Genomic DNA, 22,289 nt, shown 5'->3' with positions numbered 1-22,289 from the left:
AAAATAAGAAAATAACCAAGGAAAGATCATGAGAAAACCAGGAAGAGTTTTCTTTCTTCTTTCTTTTTTTAAGAAATTTCTCCAGTTAGGAAAACTTTACCTTCTCCTGTAGAAAACTAAGCTCCTGTTTTTGGCTCCAAGATTATTTGACAACAACTTTTTGCTGTTGAAATAAGTGGCAGGGCCAAAGGCAAACTTATCAGGTGAATACCACCCCTCTGAATTCTTCCGCCTATGCTACTGTTTTCCTCCAGAACAGAGCTATCATTTCCATACTTTTGGATCTGGGGTTTCAAAAATGGTAAAATTATCAACCCCTTTTTTAGGTCAACTCTATTTTGCCAAGAAAATAAATTCTAAAAATTCCATCTGCTCTCAGTATAATTTCATAAGGAAAAGGGGATTTGACAAATAAGAGTGTAGGAAGGATAACGGCCTCAGAATAAAGCCATTCTTTCTCATGGAAGGACCCTGGCAATCTTACACACACACACACACACACACACACCCCTATACTACTACACCTAAGACTCTTATTTTTCTGAGTTTCCCAAGAAAAATTCCTAATGACCAGAATTTGCCTACAGTGTCTGCATGTCTACAGAGCAGCCACGTCTTTTCCAAATAAATGCACTGACCTGGCCATCTCCATGGGCGTCTGCTTGGCTTTAAAAGAAAAAGAGAAAATCCAAAGTCAGTAAAAAATATTCATGTCCATACCAGATAGGAACACTCATCTTGACCATATTTGACTGCCTTGAAGATTGAATACCCATAAAAAGAGAAAAGAAAGCCAAATATATTCCTGCTGTTAAAAAATAAGAAAATAAACAAAGTCAGTCTTTTCTTGGTCTTTCTGATATTGAGAGATTTCACATCGTTCCCTCCAGGAATATGATATTTTGAGACTGTTTTAGCCAGAAATGATTTTCTTTAGTGAAACAGAGACGAAGATAATGGTAACCAGATAAGGCAGATATATAGGCAATTGTCTCTTTGATTCAAGATGATTCCGAAAAGGAAAGTTGACATCAACCCTTCTGCTTTTAATTCCAAGCTGGCCTGAGAGCAAGGTCAGGGTCAGCCTCAGGAAGGGGTTGGATCTGGAGCCTGTCTTCCCAGAAGGGTTGTAGCATTTTTGCTCCAGAAAAAGCCTAGGGCCCCACATCGTCCCATCTGCCCCCACCCATCCCAGGTAGCAGCCTTACTCCACAAACATTTTTGCAGAATTTACTGGGACTGTGCCCTTTTCCTTGAGTTCAGGCTAGCTGACTCTGATTTCTGAGTTGTCAGTGGGTGATCCTGGCTTCCCTTCCATGCATGGTTAGCCTCAAGCACAGGGTAGAGATCATGGCACAAGTGGCAGATTAACTGGGAGGGGTGTGTCTGGGGCTGGGGGGCAGTGTCTCCATAGCACTCACACCCACTCTACTAACTGCAGGACGAGGTGTGGCCAAATCCACAAACAGCTTCTTCTGATCACATGCAGATGTAACCTTCCAGATTTATCTTTTATGGGTTGTCCAACTAGGAGAACCATTGCCTTCATGTGTGTGCCTAGCCAAATCAAAGGGGCAATAAAAGCTTTATACCCAAAGCCAAAATCTTTGGTTATCAAGGTGACCCCCCCCCTCCCCTTCCCAAGGAGAAGAACAATTGTCTCCTCAGTTCCCGCTGGGGTAGAGCACCAGCCATCCATGTGGCGGAATCTGTTCACATCCACAGCCAGTTTCCTGGCCAGGGGACCTGGAAGAACTGTACTTACCCTTGGCTTTCTTCAGAAAACAGCATCTGGCTCCAAGTATCACGGTGACAATTATCACTCCAATGACAACCACGGCAATAAGTCCTTTCTTCCATGGGGCAAGAAAGACTGGAAATGAAGAAACACACACACACACACACACACACACACACAGGTTTTTCCTCTGCCAGCAAGAAATAATATCAGACTTAAGCAACAAATAAGACTGAATTTTATAGTCCTCATAACCGTCATTTTACATGAGCATCTACCTCTGAAGGACTCTTGTGTTCATAGCTAATGCAGAAATGGGTTTCTTGTTTGTTTTTTCTTTTCTTTTTAATGTTTTCATTTATTTCTGAGAGAGAGAGACAGCGTGAACAGGGGAGGGTCGGAGAGAGAGGGAGATACAGAATCTGAAGCAGCCTCTAGGCTCTGAGCTGGCAGTCAGCACAGAGCCCAATGTGGGGCTCAAACCCACAAACTGTGAGATCATGACCTGAGCTGAAGTCAGACGCTTAACTGACTGAGCCACCCAGGAGCCCCTGTTTGTTTTTTCACTACAGAGTCAGCTATGGTCTTAAAGGACCATTGGACTGAAGTAGATTACTTTCTGGGGGTCTATTCAGCACTTCTCCTTCACTAGGAAAACACTTCTACCCACATTGGTGGGCTCCCATAACTACGTCCCTTCTGCATGACCCAATCCCCTTGGCCACAGATGGGCCAATTGATATCTCTCTACCAAGAATTTGGAATTACAATTGTGTGAAAAATTTCTAATTTTTTTTTATAATAACCAATTCCTCTTCTATATTTAATTTGGGTGACTGTCTGTCATTTGCAATAAAAGAACCTTGAGAACATTGGTCTCTCAACCCTTAGCGAAACAAGCTAAACAGCCGCCCACTTCCTCTTGCAAGGGGTGTGACTTTGGCTTCACTCCTGGAAGCCGCATTATGTCTCACTGTTGAGACCCTGGCTCACCTCTGACGTTCAGTATGTTGCTTTGGGAATTGCTTTTAACAGAGTTGGCTCTGTTGAAGGCTGTGCAGTAATACTGTCCCTCATGTTCCTTGCTGGCCTTCTCCTTGTGCCAAATGGCTTTGGTGTCATTCGAGACGGTCTGGTAGAAGGGACTGCCCTCCTTTTCTCTGTAAAACCTGTAGGTGATTGGACCAGATGCATTATTCACGGAGCATCGAAGCACAAGTTCCTTCCCAGACTCCACCTCCTCAGTCAGCAGGATCGTGAGCTTCACTTCATCCACTGGGGCTGAAAGGCAGAGAAAGGGACAGCACTGAGAACAGGGGAGTCACAAGAGAATGAACATGACACAGCACTGCCCATGGCCAGCCTGCTGTTGCACTGTGACCAAGGCTAGGATTGTGTCTTTTACTCAATTCATTCCCACCACCCTCCCTGACCCATCCATCCCACATTCTTCAGACCCCACCCCCACCCCCATTAGCCCAGAAGGCTGCAACAGATGCCTCTTGTCCCCACGTGGTTTTTAAACACAAGATGCTATGGAGACCTCCCCTCATTAGGACCTCAAGCATTACTTCATACTCAGCCTAAAAATATGATTAATCTCTGTGTCTTGTTGATTTCTATTCTGTGTGAGTGTGTATGAGAGAGAGAGAGAGAGAGAGAGATTTCCATCCCTATGCTTACAAAGATGTATGGCCTTTCCCCACCTTTAGTTATGCTTGTTTTTCTCCTTTTCTTTTTATAGATGTCCTAAACCAGTCACTCTCATATCCCCATTTCCCACATTCTTGTTATTCTTGACATCTGACTTTCAGTCATCTGCTTTGGAAACCGCCCTCTATCTCTGGTTTTGAAGAAACCCCATAGGTCACCAATCCCCTGACGATCCCACCCCTGAATCTCCAGCAGATTAAATCCAGTCCTTAATAGGCTCCCATCCGACCTGTGGCCTCAACTGCTGCCCAGCTTCTTCTGGGGCTTGATGTCTCACCACCCAGATTCTCTTACCTCCCCACCTGTCACTCCCTCTTGTTTCACCAGTTTTCCTTCCTTTTACTCCTTAAATATGGAGTTTCTGCAAAATTCAGTTCTCATCTTTCTATCTCCATTCTCCTTTTTGATGATTTTGCCCATATCATAGCTTCTATTTGTGCATTTAACACATCAATATATGGCATTTAATGCCAAAATATATAGCTCTAGCCCAATCTCTCCTCTGAATTCCAGGTCTGGAGTTTGACCTGGGCATTTGCACCTGGAAGTCCTGTCAGCCTCATTCCCAGCAGATCCAAGCAGAACTTGATGTCCTCTCATATAGCTTTTCCATGTTTAATTACTGAAATTTTGATCCTCAATTGTCTTCCCATGTAGACCTTCCTATTGGTGGGAGAATGGACTGGTCAGCACACTGGCATCTGACTATAAATCACCTTCCTGAAGAGTGCAGTGGGTGACTAGACCACGGAGCTGCTGCTTCCACAGAAAGGGAGGACCAGGCTCCAGATGGGCACAAGGGCAGATCCCAGAGGGTGCAGCCTGATTCAACAGCATCTCTCCTGATGAAGCACAAAGGGGTGATGGCAACTCAATTCCCAGCCCCATTGCCCACCAGCTGTTTGTCCTAAGCCTTAGTTTTCCCATCATGAAACAAGGATAATATGATCATAGGCCTTTCATGGCTATTGTATGTATTAATGAGGATCATTAACTACAATATTTCACACAGGGGTGAACACACAGTTGAGGCTCAGTAAATGTTAGCCACTAATACTGACCCAGTTGAAACCAACAGTTTCATTTGGGATTCTGCATTAGCTGCTGCTTCTTCTTCTTCTCTTTTTTTTTTTTTAACATTTATTTATTTTTGAAAGAGTGCGAGAGGGGGAGGAGCAGAAAAAGAGGGACAGAGGATTTTAAGTGGGCTCTACGCTGACAGCAGCAAGGCCAACATGGGCCTCGAACTCAAGATCGTGACTTGAGCTGAAGTCAGACTCTCAACTGACTGAGCCACCGGGGCAACTCCTTCTGCATTAGCTTCTTAAGGTATTGTGAGGTCTGAGGCCTCCACTTGTAACTGACAGAGCCCCCAGGTTAATCTTCCCCAAGCTCCACTCTCATCATGACATCCTTTGCTCTTCTGGCTCTTGTTGCACACAGGACAATTCCCAGCTCCGAAGACTGCCATTTGATGCCCTGCAGTTAAGCTCTGTCACTTTTTCAGTTTATGGCCAATGATTTTCCATTCCCAATCTTTTGTTTCCAGCCATCTGATTTACCCAGTCTTCTGAACTGCTCCACGGAGCTTTTTTGGTCATGTATTTGACTAGGCTGGTAGGCCATCTCTAGCCCTTACTTGACTCATTGTCAAGCTCTGGCTCCTAACCCAGCTCTTCCCACTCAAGCTAAATGATATCTTTCATGCTCTAAATTCCGATCACCATCATTGTAAGAATAGTTCATGTAACAATTAACCATGTGCTTCCTAGTAGGAATTTTTTTCTATGCTTCCTTGCTCTGTTCTTCAAATATACTAAAATATTTCTCCATTATTTTATCAGGACATCCTGTGTTTCTTGTAATATCATGGAAAACAAAGGATATGTTTCCTTTTTTTGGATGCCCTATAGCATTGGGTGCTGTATGTATATGGATATTAATTTGAAAAGTATGGTTCCTTTTAGATCTACGTTAATAGAAGCAGGAATCTCTAGTCTACTTAAGATGTCCACAGCGGCATATGTAGATGAGCAGTTATTAAATAAAAAGGAGGAGGAAAAAGAAGACTTATTAAGCTTTTTACAACAGAATGCAGAATTTCTTAGAGATGCAAGCAATGGCACTCCTAAGGCCTTCGGAGAGGCACAAGACAGAGGCTCAAGGAAAATATCAACCCCAGGACAATGGTGTGGATTGAGTGGGTTGAGTAGGACAGCCCCGGTCCCATGAGACTAGAGTCCGCAGCTCTGGTTGCTGCGGTTCCACCCATGTCAGAGTTTGCCTCCCCAAGGGTCAATAGTGGAGAAGAGCTCGGTCCACCAGCCTCAGAGATGGTGGTCTGTTCATCTAAAAATGAGCAAATGTTAAGGGAGCCCAAGAATACAACTTCAAGGTGTTCTGACGTTGAGACACTTTGCTCTTCTATTTTAGCAGTTCGCTTGAAGGTTTCTGAAAAGAGAGGACACTGGCCACACCAATGGCCACCGGATATTTTCTGGCCCCATCAACCTGAGCTTTGGTTCCATTTTGCCAAGTGACACATTTATAATCTTTGTATAAGTCCCACCCAGTTGTGCATGCAGCCCCTGGGCAACCCCAAACCTTTTCAGATGTGAAGTAAACCCCTCACACCATAGGATTGCTTCCCATCGCACAGCAACTTACCTACCACATTGACCCGCAGAACTTCACTGGCAATTTCGGTATAGGAATGACAATTATCTGCCATACACTGGTATTCGACGTCTTTTGTTGGCTTATCTTTGAATACTGCAGGCTCGTTGGAGTTCATGTTACAACTCTCCAAAATGCTACCTGCTTTTAAAAGGTGATAAGTAATTGGTGTGGTTCCATTTATGGACTGGCAACTGACTGCTATGGTCTGTCCTTTTATCACCTCAGAGCTGGAGTCATAAAAAATCCTGGGCTTGGAGAGCATTTCTAGAACAGAGAGAGAGAGACAACCTGAATGATGACTGAAGGCAGAAACAAAATATCCATCCAAAGAAGATCCTTATCCAAACTCTGACATTACTATAATTTATTTTATTTTATTTAAGTTTATTTATTTATTTTGAGAGAGACAGTGTGAGCAATGCGGGGTGGTAGTGAGAGAGGGGGACAGAAGATCTGAAGTGGGCTCTGTGCTGACAGACAGACCAATGTGAAGCTTACACTCATGAACCTTGAGATCATGACCTGAGACAAAGTCAGATGTTCAACCAACTGAGCCACCTAGGCGTCCCCTGACATTACTATAATTTTAAATGCCTGCCTCCCTCATCTACCTTTACAGGACTCCTTTAAGACTGACAGGTAATGCGTGTGTGTGTGTGTGTGTGTGTGTGTGTGTGTGAGAGAGAGAGATGAGGAGGGAGGGGGGAAGTGAATGCTATCAATAAAAAAGGATGATACAAGTTTAAGAAAAAACATGATATCCCCCTAAATACCTTTTTGTATTTCCATGCATCTCATGTGCACACACATCCATATGTTGTGGTAGTTGCATTAAGAAAAGATACAAAGAGGGGTGCCTGGATGGCTTAGGCGGTTGAGCATCTTGCTTCGGCTCAGGTCATGATCTCACTACTTGTAGGTTCGAGCCCCGTGTCGGGCTCTGTGCTGACTGCCAGCTCAGAGCCTGAAGCCTGTTTCAGTCTGTGACACCCTCTCTCTCTGACCCTCCTATGCTCACGCTCTCTCTCTCTCTCAGAAATAAATAAAACATTAAAAAAAAAAAAAGAAAAGATACAAGGAAATGCACAAAAAAATATAATAAGTACCCAAGCAGATTATATTCGAAAGCAAATCCTCAGTGCCTCAGCCTCTCCTGATCGTAAACTGCATGCCCAAGAAGCACAAATTCTACTAGGTCCTTATTTGGCAGTTCACTTATTTATAAAGCTCATGAAGTGAAATGACCTCCTTCCAAGAACAACAACAGAGAGAATGAAAATGTAATGGCCCACATTTGTCTCTTGCATTATTTCCTTTGGATTTCCATGACGAGAGAGCTGACAAGAGACTACAGTCCTCATTGAGTTGAGACTAAAATCTTGGCTGGCTAGAACCACAGCCATGGGGTAAACTGAAGGATGATGACTGAGTAACAACAGAGCTTGTGACAGCTTGACCAGAGTTCTCCATTCACTTAGACCCTTCTAGTCAGATGGCGGTCCAGGGCCCAGCATCCTCAAGTCTCTGTCTAGTTAGAGACGTGGAATCTGGCTCCATCCTGACCTGCATTCTAAGTGCGTTTTGCATGCACGGTCACTCTGAGAAGCATGGCTGTAGGTGGTCCTGGTACCTACGTTCAGTCCCCCAGGAGTCCTAGCCCTGCTGGTCAGTCAGGATATGGATCAGGATATAGAACCAAGATCCTAAAAATTAGTATTGAGTAAGCGGTGTTTCCTTTCTGACCTTTTTTTTTTTTTTAATATTTTTATTTATTTCTAGGAGAGAGAGAGACAGCGTGAGCAGGGGAGGGTCAGAGAGAGAGGGAGACACAGACTCTGAAATAGGCTCCAGGCTCTGAGCTGGCAGTCAGCACAGAGCCCGATGCGGGGCTCAAACCCACGAACCGCGAGATCATGACCTAAGCGAAAGGTGGACGCTTAACCGACTAAGCCACCCAGGTGCCCCTCCTCTCTGACCTTTTAAGGGGGTGTCTGTTCCAGCAGCCAGAATCTTGCCAACTCAGCCCCCTCATCAGCATGCAGCCACAAGAAAGCCATGAACTTGACTTTCACCAACACTTTCCTTGTACTGCCTCTTTCCTCTACTCCAAGCAGGAATAGTCACTAGTTTGGTCTCTCGATTTCACCACTTCCTCTTACCCCCGGGTTCTTACCCTGCCTCCGTCTGACCTGCCTTCAGACTGGAGAGGGTGGCAGCTAGTGATAAATCACCTTTCTCTCACTCCACCCCAAACTGGCTCTCTGAGCCGGCGAGGATGTACTCACCACACACAGTTATCTGGACTGCATTGCTTTTCTTGACCACCTTGCCGATGCCTGCAGTGCAGGTGTATGTCCCTCTGTCCTTCTCTGAGGCTATCTTGGTGAAATTTTGGGACAGTGACACAACCGTGCTTTCCTTCTGGATGGTGAAGCTGGCTGGAGGTGCTCCTGGAATGGAGCACCACAGGTTCAGTCTTTCACCGTGGTCCAGGCGGGTGGTGGAGGATTCCAGCTTCGGCTTGGAAAACAGCTCTGGAAAATCAGTGAATGGAAGGAGGTGAGATATTTCTGGGCACCATTCCCACAGCTCCCCCCCTTCCAGAGAGACCCTTCACCCAGTTGCTTGTGGCAGAGCTAACCCCCAAACTTGCTGCAGAAAGTTCTCTTTAGCTTCTCATACACCTAATAATCACACAATGAAAGAGCTAGGGTTATTCTTTGCCTGGGATTACAATGGCAGGTTTTCCACCCTTGTTAGTCCAATTTATTTCATAAACATGAATTAGAAAAGTCTTTTAGTCAACAAGTCAGGCAAAAACAGATGTTGGTGAGGATGCAGAGAAAGAGCGTCTCTTTTGCACTGCTGGTGGGAATGCAAACTGGTGCGGCCACTCTGGAAAACAGGATGGAGGTTCCTCAAAAAATTAAAAATAGAACTACCTTACAACCCAGCAATTGCACTACTAGGTATTTATCCAAGGGACACAGGTGTGCTGTTTCAAAGGGACACATGCACCTAATGTTTATTACAGAACTGTCAACAATAGCCAAAGTATGGAAAGAGTCCAAATGTCCATCGACAGATGAATGGATAAAGATGTGTGTGTGTGTGTGTGTGTGTGTGTGTGTGTGTACGAGTATCATATGACTTCCTTCATATGAGGACTTTAAGATACAAAACAGATGAACATAAGGAAGGGAAGCAAAAATAATATAAAAACAGGGAGGGGAACAAAAACATAAGAGACCCTTAAATATGGAGAACAAACAGAGGGGTTGCTGGAGGGGCTGTGGGAGGGGGGAAGGGCTAAATGTGTAAGGAGCATTAAGGAATCTACTCTTGAAATCACTGTTGCACTAAGGTAGCTAACTTGGATGTAAATTTTTAAAAAATTAATAACAAAAGAAAAGTTTTTCACTGTGTAATGCCACAGTGATGATTCATGCATTCGCCCATGGATTCATTCAATTATACACTTTATTTTGTAAGTATTTAGTACACACTTTCTCTGCACTGGGTGCCTTGCTTAGCATCAGAGAGATAGCAGTGAAAAAGAAACAGTCCCTGGCTTGGAAATGCTTTGATGTGGGTGATTCAGACATGGTTGTCTGCAGGAGAGCCCATGGCCTGGGCTCGGGGAATCAGGAAAGGACTCTTTCAGGAAGCTATCCAGGCAAACAGAGAGTGTTCTAAGCAGAGAGAAGAGCAAATACAAGGCCTGGCAGGAAGTTTGAGCACCTGAAAACCCTGGAACTTAGTGGGAGTAGAAGCAGCCAGAGGAAGACCTGTAGATCTTGAAGGATCTTGGGAATCACCTAAACAAGTGTGAATTGTATCCTGGGGCAATGGGAACCATGGAGAGTTTGGGTCAGGGGAATGGCATCAGATGTGTGTTATAGGGAGATATATGGAGGGAGAATGGATGGGGTTTAAGGAGCCCAGACTGGAAGCAAGAGGAATGAAGTGCAAGGTGGTCTAGGCAGAGTAGGAGGGACATTGGGAAGGAGATGGGGTCAAAGTGAAGGATCATGATCATTCAGGGTTTAAGCCCATGAATAGTGATGTCAAATAGGGGTCATATTAGGAGGGCTTCTCCTATCGCTGGCTGAAGAATGAACTGGCACAGAGATGCTCCCGCAAACCCCTTTAATAGGGAATCCTGATGTGAGGGCCAGTGTTAGGGTGTGATTACAGAGACAAGACAGGACAGAGCTGAGAGACCCAGCAACTCCTGGTGACAGAATGAATGTGAAAAGGTGGACAGTGGGGGCATGAAGGTGTCTTTTCTCTCCAAAGACAAGTGACTAATTTGATGACTTCTATTTTCCTAAATCTACTGTGAGCTGCTAACGTCACTCAATAGAGCCATTGACAGTGAGGCTTGATGGCAACAGGGGCATGGATAACTAGATGCATAAGTGGGCTTGGGGACCTTTCCAAAGGCCTGGTGGAACTTGAACATGAGGGTGCTTGCCTGCCAGCTCTGGTGTGGCTCAGTTAGCTCTGCATGGAAAGGGCAGAGCTCAGGATCATAGAGCACTTGGGCTAAAGAGATGGTAAGGGCAGGCGGAGTGTAACATTCTGCTGTCTTGGAACAGGGAGACTGATCTACTGAATAGCTTGTATACCTCACATGATACATAGACTTCTGGGTGTAGGTGATCGATCACCTACAATAGTGGTATCTTAGGGTCCAATGATGCTTTATGCTTTCCCAAAGTAGCCTGGCCTGAGGGATAAAGATAATGCTCTGACTGATGTAACCATCAGTTGGTCTGCCACTTGGTGCCTGTTGCTCTCACAGCAGTATGTCCATCCCTTTATTGTACTTGTTCATTGCATTGTATCTGAATGGTCTATTCATGTCTGTGAGTTTTTCAAGAGCAAAGCCTGACCTTAGGCAGCTGAATATCCCCAATACAAGTTGCCCAGCATACAGAAGGTACTCAAAGTATGTTGAAAATACTTTTTTCTAAAGAGATAATATGTCTTATCAGTGAAAAATATCATGTACCATCAAGATATTTGTCATTATCAATAATAAACTTAATTACAAGTATACACTTTAGACCAGTGGGATCCAACACATATGCCATCGCCCAGTTGGGTAGTTGGCAGCTTTCCTATGATACTGTGGACCGTCCCTGTGACTATACACTCAGTGTTTGACATATAGAAGGCTTTCAGTAAATGAAGGAATGAATGAATACCTTCATGTGGCAACCCCGAAGTGCTGACTCTCTCTACCCTCTGAAACACTGATATTTGTTCATATGAACAAATTCATATTGTTCATTATAATTGTTCATAATTGTTCATCATAACTGTTCATAATTGTTCATTATGAACATTGGATGAATGTCCAATATTTGTTCATTCATCCAACAAATATGTATTGAAGTCCTACTGTGTGCCAGGCTCTATTCTAGGTGTTAAGGACATGGCACTGAATAAAATGGTAATGTTCCTGGTCTCACAGGCTTGCATTCTAGTGCTGGATACATACAATAAACAGGAAGAGATAGAATATATTTTTTTGGCGATAGGTACTATGGAGAGAAGTAAAGCCAGTAAAGGGGGAAAGAAGTCCAATAGAACTTTTAAGTGCATGGATTTGAAAGTCAAATGGGCCTGGAGGGTGACTCTTGTTCTGCCACTTGGTAGCCCTGTATTCGCTGGGTGTGTCGCCTAACATCTCAGCCTCAATTTCCACACCCATAAAACCAGAATCATATCTATTTCACAGCATTGATATGAGTGTGAAATGCAAATATATGTAAACCAGTCATATAGTGTTCAACAAAAGGAAATTGTTGCTATAGTGTTTGAATTTACTAATGCTTTCTCACTCCTGACCCTGTCTTAGGACTTGTGTCTGGGATCTAGCATGGTGCCTTGCACAGAGGAATGATGAATGTAATATAATAGTAGACACTACGGCTAACATCCCACAGAGTGCTTATTCATATGAGGCTGTTTATAGCAGAGTCGTGTCATTTTGTCATTGTGACAGTCCTACAGGTGAGTGCTGTCATTATCCCTATCTCATAGAGCTCTGCCAAGGAGAAGCTGAGTAACTCACCTGAAGTGGTGGGTGGCAGTGTTGGGATTTGATGTCAGAACTTGCACCCTCAATCACCACAGCTAACTGCTTACTGGCTCTGGATTGACTTTTCCCCTTGAGCACCACACCCCCACCTGAGTACATTCAAGCAGGAGCAGGAACAGAAGTATCCGCCCTCGTTGGCCATTCTTGATTCCCACGTGGTGGCTGCTTGAGCCCGGCATATTCACACACCCTCCAGCAGCAGCCCTACCTGTTATGTTGACCACGATGCTGTTGACCTTGGATATCCGGCTGGCTTCCACTTTGCATGTGTAGTTGCCACTGTGCTCCACCATGGCCATCACTGAGTAGATGGCCTCATTGCCATGCATCTTGTGTGCTACAATTGTCTTGTCCTTCTGGATTATGATTTCTGGAGATGACTGGACCAGGTGCGTCACTTGAATGGTGCACTTAATGTTGAGCTGATCTCCTTCTGTGATCACTCCCACAGGGCTGATGTAGAATCTGGGATGAGAGAAGGATTCTACAAGAAGAGGACAAGCTGGTTGGACTCAGGTTCAAAGGTGAGTAAGTGGAAGAGGCACTTATGTCCTCCTCTTTAGGGTTCTTTTTTGTTACCAACCACTATTCTTCCTTGTTAATTAAACAAATTCAATCTTTTCCTTCAAAAACCTTCGCCTAAGTTGCTCTGGTTCCCCCTCCATTCTCACTCATTCTTGCATCTTCAGCCTTGTTAGCTGCAATCCTCCCTTGACCTTCCCAAAGGCGAAACCACCTTCTCTAGATCTCATCCACAGGCTCCTCTTCAAATGACCTTGAAAATCATCAGAGAATTAGAAACAGACTCTCACCCCTGCCCACTAAGGATTTTCTAGGCTCTTCTCACACTGTTTCACGGAACTATGGCATTTCGGCACAAACAGTCCATAGCTTTCAAAAGTGACAATGATGTAGACTGTGCCACTTCATGGAAATGCAATTTAAATAACGATACGCATCCCCCCCAGCTGATTTCTAGTCTATTCTATTTTTTTTTAATGGTGGCCGTGACTGACTAAATTGATTTCATGACTCATACAGCTTGAAAACACTGTTTTGATAAAATACGGGTCAGATGCTAGGGTGTGGGATCATCAGGAGATGGTAAGAAAAGTAGGGATAAGCCTTTGCTTCTGCAAACAAAAAAAATTGCAGAGTATTAGAGTACACACACAGATTGCCAACCAGGCAAAATGGAGATGGGACATTTAAAAATGCCAAAAGTGGATTTAGAGTGATATACTTCAATTCACTAGTTTTTAAAATATTTTCCCCTGTTTTTAATGTTTATTTATTTTGAGAGAGACAGAGCATGAGCAGGGCAAGGGCAGAGAGAGGGAGACACAGAATCCAAAGCGGACTCCAGGCTTTAAGCTGCCAGCACAGAGCCTGACACAGGGTTGGAACCCACAAACTGCGAGACCATGACCTGAGCTGAAGTCAGACACTTAACCAGCTGAGCCACCCAGGTGCCCCTAATTCACTAGTTGTTTACTGCAAAGTCATTTGACCTCACAATAAATAGCTATTGTAAAAAAATAATTTGACATTGTAGGAGTAAAAGGAAACAAAAGCAAAAATGAACTACTGGGACTTCATCAAGATAAAAACCTTCTGCACAATGAAGGAAACAACCATCAAAACTAAAAGGCAGCCTACAGAATTGGAGAAGATATTTGCAAATGACATATCTGATAAAGTGTAAATATCCAAAATTTATGAAGAACTTATCAAACTCAACACCCAAAAAACAAATAACCCAGTTACAAAATGGGCAAAAGACATGCATAGACATTTTTCCAAAGAAGACATCCAGATAGCTAACAGACACATGAAAAGATGCTCAACATCACTCATCATCAGGGAAATACAAATCAAAACCACCATGAGATACCACCTCACGCTTGTCAGAATGGCTAAAATTAACAACACAGGAAACAACAGATATTGGTGAGGATGCGGATAAAGGGGAACCCTCTTGTACTGTTGGTGGGAATGCAAACTGGTGCAGCCACTCTGGGGAACAGTATGGAGGTTCCTCAAAAAGTTAAAAATAGAACTACCCTATGGTCCAGTAACTGAACTACTAAGTATTTACCCGAAGGATACAAAAAGATTTGAATGGGTACACGCACCTCAATGTTTATAGCAGCATTATTCCAATAGCCAAACTATGGACAGAGCCCAAATGTTCATCTATGATGAATGGATGAAGAAGATGTGGCATATAGGTGGCTCAGTCAGTTAAACATCTGACTCTTGATTTGCTTAGGTCATGATCTCATAGTTAGTGGGATCAAGCCCCACAATGGGTTCTGAGCTGACAGTGCAGAGCCTGCTTGAGATTCTCTCTCTCCCCCTTCTCTGCCTCTCTCCCAGTCGCATGCACATACACACACTCTCTCAAAATAAATAAATAAATGTTAAAAAAAAAAAAGATGTGGCACACATACGCACAATGGAATATTACTTGGCTGTCAGAAAGAATGAAATCTTGCCATTTGCAATTACTTGGGTGGAGCTAGAGAGTATCATGCTAAGTGAAATAGTCACAAAGAGACAAATACCATATGATTTCACTCACATGTGGAATTTAAGAAACAAAACAGATGAACATATGGGAAGGAGAAAAAGAGAGAGGAGGGGAGGCAAACCTTAAGAGACTCTTAACAAAAGAGAACAAACTGAGGGTTGATGGAGGGAGGTGGGTGGGGGATGGGCTAGATGGGTGATGGGTACTAAGGAGGGCACTCAGTGGGATGAGCACTGGTTGTTATATGGAAGTGATGAATCACTGAATTCTACTCCTGAAACCAATATTGCACTGCATGTTAACCAACTAGAATTTAAATAAAAATTGAAAAAAAAAATAGGCTGCTTCCTTGAATAAGAGTCAAAAAAAAAAAGGGAGGGCATCTTTTAGGACACTCAGCAACTGTCCTCTGGAGAAGGGTAATAATAACTAACAGGGTTTTTTCCTTACATCCTAATTAACTCCAGATGCACCAGAAATCTAAATGCAGAAGAAACAAGCAAATAAACAGTTAAGCTACAGAAACAGTAAGAGCAAACATAGGTGCATTTTTTCTTTAATTAACTTTAATAAGCTGTAGGTGTGAATCAGGGAACCAAGATAGTAAAAAAGAAAAAGATGGACAAATTTGATTCAATAAGGATGAAATGCTTCTGCCTGAAAACTGATCATAAAAGAAAGACAGATGATAAACTCAGGGAAATATTTGCATAGTACTTGACAAAGAGCTAATGCCTTTAATTTATAAAGGGCTCAAACAAATCAATCAGAAACTGAAAATGGGCCAAGTGTATATAAACAGGCAGTTTATGGGGGGAAATGTAGTAAGTCAATAAACACAGAGAACATACTTGACCTCAGTAAAGACCAAAGAAATATAAATCACAAGAACAATGATATATCACTGCACCTCAATCAGACTGTCATAAGAAAATGTTGGTGATGCTGTGTGAGAGTAAGGATGTAGGAAAATAAACACTAGCATCAGTTTCGATGGAAATGTTCAATCATTTTGAGGCGTGCTTTGGCAATATATTTCAATATTTAAAATGCACAAAACATTTGAATCGGCTATTTGACTGCCAGGAATCAACCTCATAGATAATAATGAAAAAAAAATTTTCACAGAAGTATACAAATTATAAGTATGTATATCGCAGGATTGTTTTAATGGCAAAAAACGGGGCTGGGAGGAGGGGCGCCTGGGTGGCCCAGTCATTTGAGCATCTGACTCTTGATTTCGGCTCAGGTCATGATCCCAGGGTTGTGGGATCCAGCCCCACATCAGGCTCCACGCTGAGCTTGAGATTCTCTCTCTCTCGCTGGCACTCTCTCTTCCCTCACACATGTGTCCTCTGTCTCTCTCTCTCAAGAAAAAAAAAAAGGCAAAAAACTGGGAAAATACCTAAAATTCTATCATTAGAAATGTGAGGTAAATTAGGTAAATGAGGTAAATCCTATATTAGGATTCTAAGATGTCACTTAAAGGCTGTGGATCTATATTTCTCGATATAGACAAAAGTCTGTAACATACTGTTAAGTTAAGGAAAAGTTACAAAATCATTACATTTGACAGGTCACATTTTTTTTGTAAAAACAAAGAAAAGAAATTTTGTGTGTGCATGAACATATAAGTAGAGCAAGTCTAGGACCATACAAGTGATTCTCTCTAAATACTGGTACTGTGAAAAGTCCATCACATTCCTTGACAGAAGCAGTCCCCAGGCACACGCACCCTGAAATCCCTGTTCTCAACCCCCATCCCACCTCATCTGTCCAAATAACAAATAGCACTTTACACTTTATATCGTGCCATAATTTCTGGAAATTTAACCCACACCATGTATTATAATCGGAAAGATATTCTATATACATAATATACATAATACAATGGGCAGGGATAAATAAGGTACCAAAAGCAGAAGGGTATTTGTGACAAACTTTGGGGCTCCTATAGGAAAGATTCGAGGCTACTGAGCTAGAATGTGCCTTCCCTTGACTCTCCCTTGCTCACGAGTCCTTGTGCTGTTCTATAGGCTGCCTGTCCTGGAGCTTTACTCATCCTGGACACGCACACCCAGGCTTCCCTCTGCTACTGCCTTTCTCTCTGGAGAGCATTCCTCAGGCCGCCTCGTTTACTTCTTATTTGTCCAACGTCTGGCGATGGTGGGGTCCTTCATCAAATGTGGGAGGCAAAGGCTGACAATCGGGACCCTCTTCCCTCCCGAGCCCCTCCAGACTCCACTTCCCGGTGTCTGACCCACACTGGCTTAAAGCTGTGGCTTCCAAACTGCAAGTCACACAATGCATCATTTCACTGAGTCATGGTCAGTGTTTTAAAAAACTGAAATAGAATATAATAGAAAATAGCAAAATGCTGCATACATTAAGTATTATTAGTGAGACTTTTGCTTTGGAATTTTGCACACACACACACACACACGCATATTTTTTGAACTATAAAACAGTCAAAAAGTTTGAAAAACATGGCTTGTAAGTGGTTAAGAACAGTCTTGAAAACAGCAGCCCAGCCAGAAGGCCCCAGCTCCTTTCCAATTTCTGGGCTTTCTCCCCATCCCCAAACCAGCAAACCAGAGAGTGATAAAAAGAAGAATAGGACTCTGACCTGTCACAGTGACCATGTCACTCTTGGTGGCTTCAGACGTCTCCACATTGGTCCCAGAAAAGATTCTGGCTTGACACTGGAAAAAAATGACATGGTCCTCCTCCTCCACTGTGAATTCCACCACCATAAAATTCTGGTTCTGAGAAACTTTTTCTCTTGTTTCCTTGAAATCTTTTTCATCTAGTTTGAGTTTTTCAACTGTGAAGTGTATTGGGGGATTTTCCTCGGGGACAGAACAATTGACCGTTATGACTCCGCCTTCTATTGCCTCTCTCTTGTTCACTGTCACTCTGGGATTGGACACTCCTTTGGGAGAAGAGAAAGTCCATTAGTACCAGTTTGATCTAGTGATTCAAGCTTACCTCAGCTGCAACCCTGTGGTTGACCCACCTGAGAGTCTTCTCTTTTGTTCCCAGAACCCCAGGGCTACCTACCAGTTGATGACTGAGCAATACCAGCTACTTTGAAAAATATGAAATATGATTCAGATGTGGTTGGTGCTTTCAAAGTTTACAATCCCACTGGGGAGACAAGTCTTGCCAACTGATATAATTACAACAAAACAGCCACTATCTATTGACATCACTGTGATTGTTGTTATAATTTATTGACTGCCAACCACAGCCTAGGGTTGGCTTTTTATTCATGACGCCATGTAATTCTCATAATAAATCTCCGAGGTGGGCATGAAAGATAAAAGTACACCTATTTTAAAGATAAAGGTGAAGCTCAGTGGGATTCAAGTTTCATCCAAAAGTTCCTAGCCAGCAAGCTGCAGAACTGAGATTCAACTCCAGGACTGTCTGCTTCCAAAGCCAGGAGCTGGGGTGAGAGGTGGGAGAGAGGAGGGATACGTTGCCTCCTGGTTCCCAAAGCAAAGCTGAAAATAACTAAGCATCAGAATGAGTGGTAGAGATAATGAGTGATGGATGAAGCAGTCAGGAAAAAAGGAGGCCTTCTTTGCCTGAGGGATCAGAGAAGATTCTAGAAGGGAACAGGGCCTGAGAGTAATCTTGGAGGAAGGGCGTTATTTGTTATTTGGACAGATGAGGTGGGATGGGGGCTGAGGACAGGGATTTCAGGGTGTGTGTGCATGGGGACTGTTTGTGTCAAGGAATATGATGGGCTTTTAGGGAGGGCCATCGAGAACAAAGAAAAGGGTAGAGGGAAAGGTACAGTAGGTGGTGAGCCAGCGTCAGATGAGGCAGAGCTAGGACAGTCTGGCTGAGACAGATGTCTTGTCCAGACTCCGTGGTCTGGTGGTCATGAGCTCCACCTCAAAAGTCAGACAGATTAGCTTGTATCCTAAACCTTGCCACTTCACCCAGTTGCTTATGGTTCCTCTGAATCTTTGTTTTGAAGCACCCAGTTTGAAGTGGCAGGCTGTCCTCTTGGGAAGGTGACCTACACTGTATTCATACCACTATTATCACCTGTGGTGGCAGCTGTTTATGAAAGTGTTTTCCTGCTTCACACCGATTTCCCTAAGGAAAGGGATCATGTCTTACTCCTTGTTGGGTCCTCAGCCTGACTCAGAGTGGCTGGCTCAATAAATGTTTAATGGCTGAATGAACGAATGAATGGCCTTTTGTCTACCTCAAAGACCTGAATAATAATTAAGAGTTAGAGAGGCCAGCTTTGGAGTTAACCAGATCTGGGTTCTATCCAGCTTTGCCTCTGAGGAACTTCATGGCATGAGCATGCCACTCAACCTCTCTGAGCCTATGTCTACACTTGGAAAGGGCCACATTTAGCTCCCAGCACTATTGCAGGGGTTTAATGAAATATGTGTAAAGCACTTATAACTGTTTACCCCATGAGGATCTAATAGGTGACAGTTCTTATCACTGGAAGTAACAACAGAGTGAACACAAAAGTGAGCATACAATATGCAGAAATGACAGTAATGGTAATAGCTGTCAAGGAAGCACAGGGCTCAATTCGCTAACTCTATCCATTAAATCATCTGAGTTTTAAGAAAAAAATCACCCTAAGTTTCAAAAGCCTGCCAGCACATTTCTCTTCAGCAGACATTTCCAAAATCCAACCTGTCAATCTTTCCTTATCACTAAAGTCAGTGCTGGGAGTTATTGGTCCAGAGAGGCCCCAGTCAGTGGAGACGAGAGGGGCTGGTCTGCATCCCCATGGCTGTTGCTTCTGGTGACTCTAAGGGATATCTAGCCAGCCATGCCCCTGACTGTCCGTAGGACACCCATGGAGGAATTGGCCTGGGGGAGGATAATGTCATATTCTCCCCTGTAAGCCTAAAGGCTTGACCAAAAATGTGGCCAGAGATTGTATGCTCACAAAAGGAAAATGCTCCTGAAAACTTAACTGCTGGTCATTCCTGCTTCCAATATGCTGCAAGGGTTGTCCCTTTCTAAGGATGGCCAGACTGAGTCCCTCACACATGATGGGCATTCATTCATTCATTCATTCAATACTTGGTTACTAAGCACACTTCGATGCCATCACATTTAATCCTCAAAACGAAACAACCTTCAAGGGTATATGTAGCTACCTAGTGATCTCTATTTTAGAGACAGGAAATGAAGACTCCAAAGGTTGGGGGATTTGACTGAAGGACAACTCTACTGGGATTCTCTGTTCTTTCTTAGCCTCTCCTCTTCCATTTGTGCGACACTCTCATTTTTCTGCCCTTGCTCCATTTCACCATCAAGTAAATTCCTCCACGATCTTCTGTATCTAGACCCAATGTCCCTTCCTCCAGGAAGCCATCCCTAACTTCTCTAGAAAGAATTGTTGCCGCTCATTTTGTGCTCCCAAGGCACTCAGATCATATGACCATTGGATTGTAATTATTATTATTTTTTTAATGTCTCTCCTCCCCACCAGACAGTAACAGCTTTCAGAGCTGGACTCGACCTGGTGCATTTTCATGTCTTGCACCTGATTTTTGTTCCTGACTTGCAGCCTTGGGAAATGCTTCTTGAGGGGGTAAACCAATGAGTGACTGGATGGAATCCTACATCTCAGAACCCACATTTCCCGTGATTTCCTTCCCACTTCTACATTTTTATCCATTTCTACTTCCCACTTTTCATCTGCTTAATTTATTCCACAATCATTTACTGAGTGCCTACTGTGAGCCAGATTTCCTTGTCTAAGATACAAAAATGGCCCAATACCATCTCTTTCCTTGTGATCTCACAGAAGAGCAGACAGGTGCGAGAGAAACACTTGCCAGTGAGTGAAATAGTAAGGTCACTTATTGGGAACTTAATTATGTGTTGGAAATTATACTAAGCACTTTATCTAGATCTTTTAATCCTCCCAATCACTCCCTGAGCTGGGTATTATTAGTGTCTTCATTTCACCTATGAGAATTTTAAAGTTTAGAGAGGGTAAGGGATTTGCCCAAACTGGACTCCAGGCAGACTCACTGCAGAATCCGATGTGAACACTCAGCCTGTGGCCTTTATACAAATGCCACTGGATGTCCAGACTGTACAAGAGCTGTACGGACCAGAACCCTGGGGGAGATTGGTTTTGTTTGGGAAAGTGTCAGAGAAGAGATGATTGAGTTGAGTCTTGAAGGAGGAAGGAGATGAAGAAGGGTATTCCCAGGAGAGGGAATATAGCATATGCAAAGGCAAGGAGATGAGAAATAGCCTGGTGTATTGGGAGCATGTCTAACACCTACATTTTCAGGTTAGGAGGACGCCAGGCAGAGGAGTGACAAGGGTGACAGATGGGCAGGTAGGTCCAGTGTTACCCTCCATTCAGTGACTATTCCTGCTACCTTGTGTGTTAAGCTGCATCTACGTGAGCTACGTTCAAATGCAGGGACTCACCTTTCACCGACACCCGGTACGCTATTGTGGTTTTCTCCTTCTTGTTCAGAATCACGGTGCATTTATAGATCCCTGCATGAGAGACCCGGGCTTGGGGAATAAAATAACTCTCTGTGTTCTTTGTGGAGGAGACATTGTGAAACAGCACATCATCCTTATAGAACAGCACCCAGTGCAGAGGCTTGACCTGGGAGGTGGTGCTGATGTCCACGATGCACTGCAGGGTCAGGTTCTGCCCATTTTGCACCTTCTGTCCTGGCAGGATATTCATGTGGATGTAGTTGATAGTGAAAGCTACATACCAAAGGAAGGAGAGCAGACACACACTTGTTATCTCAGAAACACCATCTTGGTGACCTTTGCCCCACATCAGATTGGTATTCTCACATCCTTTGCAGTGTAGTGTCCTGGGGCACCAATGCCTACCGGGACCAGGCAGGCAATGACTGTAAGTGGTGCCCATTCTGCAGAAGGCTATCTATCCAGCATCAGGCCCTGGGGTTAAAAGCTACTGTGTCTCGTATGCTTTGTTAGCCTCCTTTCTCACTGATTTTCATGATGTGTAAATAAAACAATCATGAGATTATAAACATTTCATTTAAGTTTTTGCACAGATAGTGCAGTCAGATGTTTCAAAATCCACAAATGCTGATGATATGATGTCCATGTGAAAGACCCCAGAGAGCCTACAGATAGATCATTTGAAATAATGCAGGTTTAGAAAGGTGGATGGAAAAAAAAAAAAAAAAGAGTGGATAAAACTAATATTTAAAAAATCAGGATAGTGGGGGCACCTGGCTGTCTCAGTTGGTAGAACATGTGGCTCTTGATTTCAGGGTTGTGAGTTCAAGCCCCACAATGGGTGTGAAGCCTACTTAAAATTAAAAAAAAAAAAAGGGGGGCGCCTGGGTGGCTCGTCGGTTAAGCATCCGACTTCAGCTCAGGTCAGGATCTCACGGTTTGTGGGTTTGAGCCCCGCATCAGGCTCTGTGCTGGCATCTCAGAAGCTCAGAGCCTGGAGCCTGCTTCAGATTCTGGGTCTCCCTCTCTCTCTGACCCTCCCCTGCTCATGT

At 43.6% G+C, this 22,289-nt stretch overlaps 1 protein-coding gene across 7 annotated transcripts in view; it reads right to left on the bottom strand.

Moving 5' to 3' along the window:
• Window positions 1-22,289, bottom strand: part of PECAM1 (platelet and endothelial cell adhesion molecule 1) — a 72,499-nt gene that overhangs the window by 26,368 nt on the left and 23,842 nt on the right. For all 7 annotated transcript variants that reach the window (XM_039236000.1, XM_039236001.1, XM_039236002.1 and 4 more), the window contains 8 exons: window positions 21,217-21,510; window positions 17,402-17,707; window positions 12,451-12,726; window positions 8,416-8,664; window positions 6,119-6,394; window positions 2,732-3,019; window positions 1,766-1,873; window positions 639-666 (listed from right to left, as the gene is read on the bottom strand). In XM_039236000.1, coding sequence (XP_039091931.1) covers window positions 639-666; window positions 1,766-1,873; window positions 2,732-3,019; window positions 6,119-6,394; window positions 8,416-8,664; window positions 12,451-12,726; window positions 17,402-17,707; window positions 21,217-21,510 — 1,825 coding nt within the window. The remainder of the gene's footprint in view (window positions 1-638; window positions 667-1,765; window positions 1,874-2,731; window positions 3,020-6,118; window positions 6,395-8,415; window positions 8,665-12,450; window positions 12,727-17,401; window positions 17,708-21,216; window positions 21,511-22,289) is intronic.

This window comes from Hyaena hyaena, unplaced genomic scaffold (assembly GCF_003009895.1).
Source record: "Hyaena hyaena isolate Hyena2069 unplaced genomic scaffold, ASM300989v1 scaffold_104, whole genome shotgun sequence".
NCBI classification, from domain to species: domain Eukaryota; kingdom Metazoa; phylum Chordata; class Mammalia; order Carnivora; family Hyaenidae; genus Hyaena; species Hyaena hyaena.
This window is presented reverse-complemented; position numbering and strand designations above follow the sequence as displayed.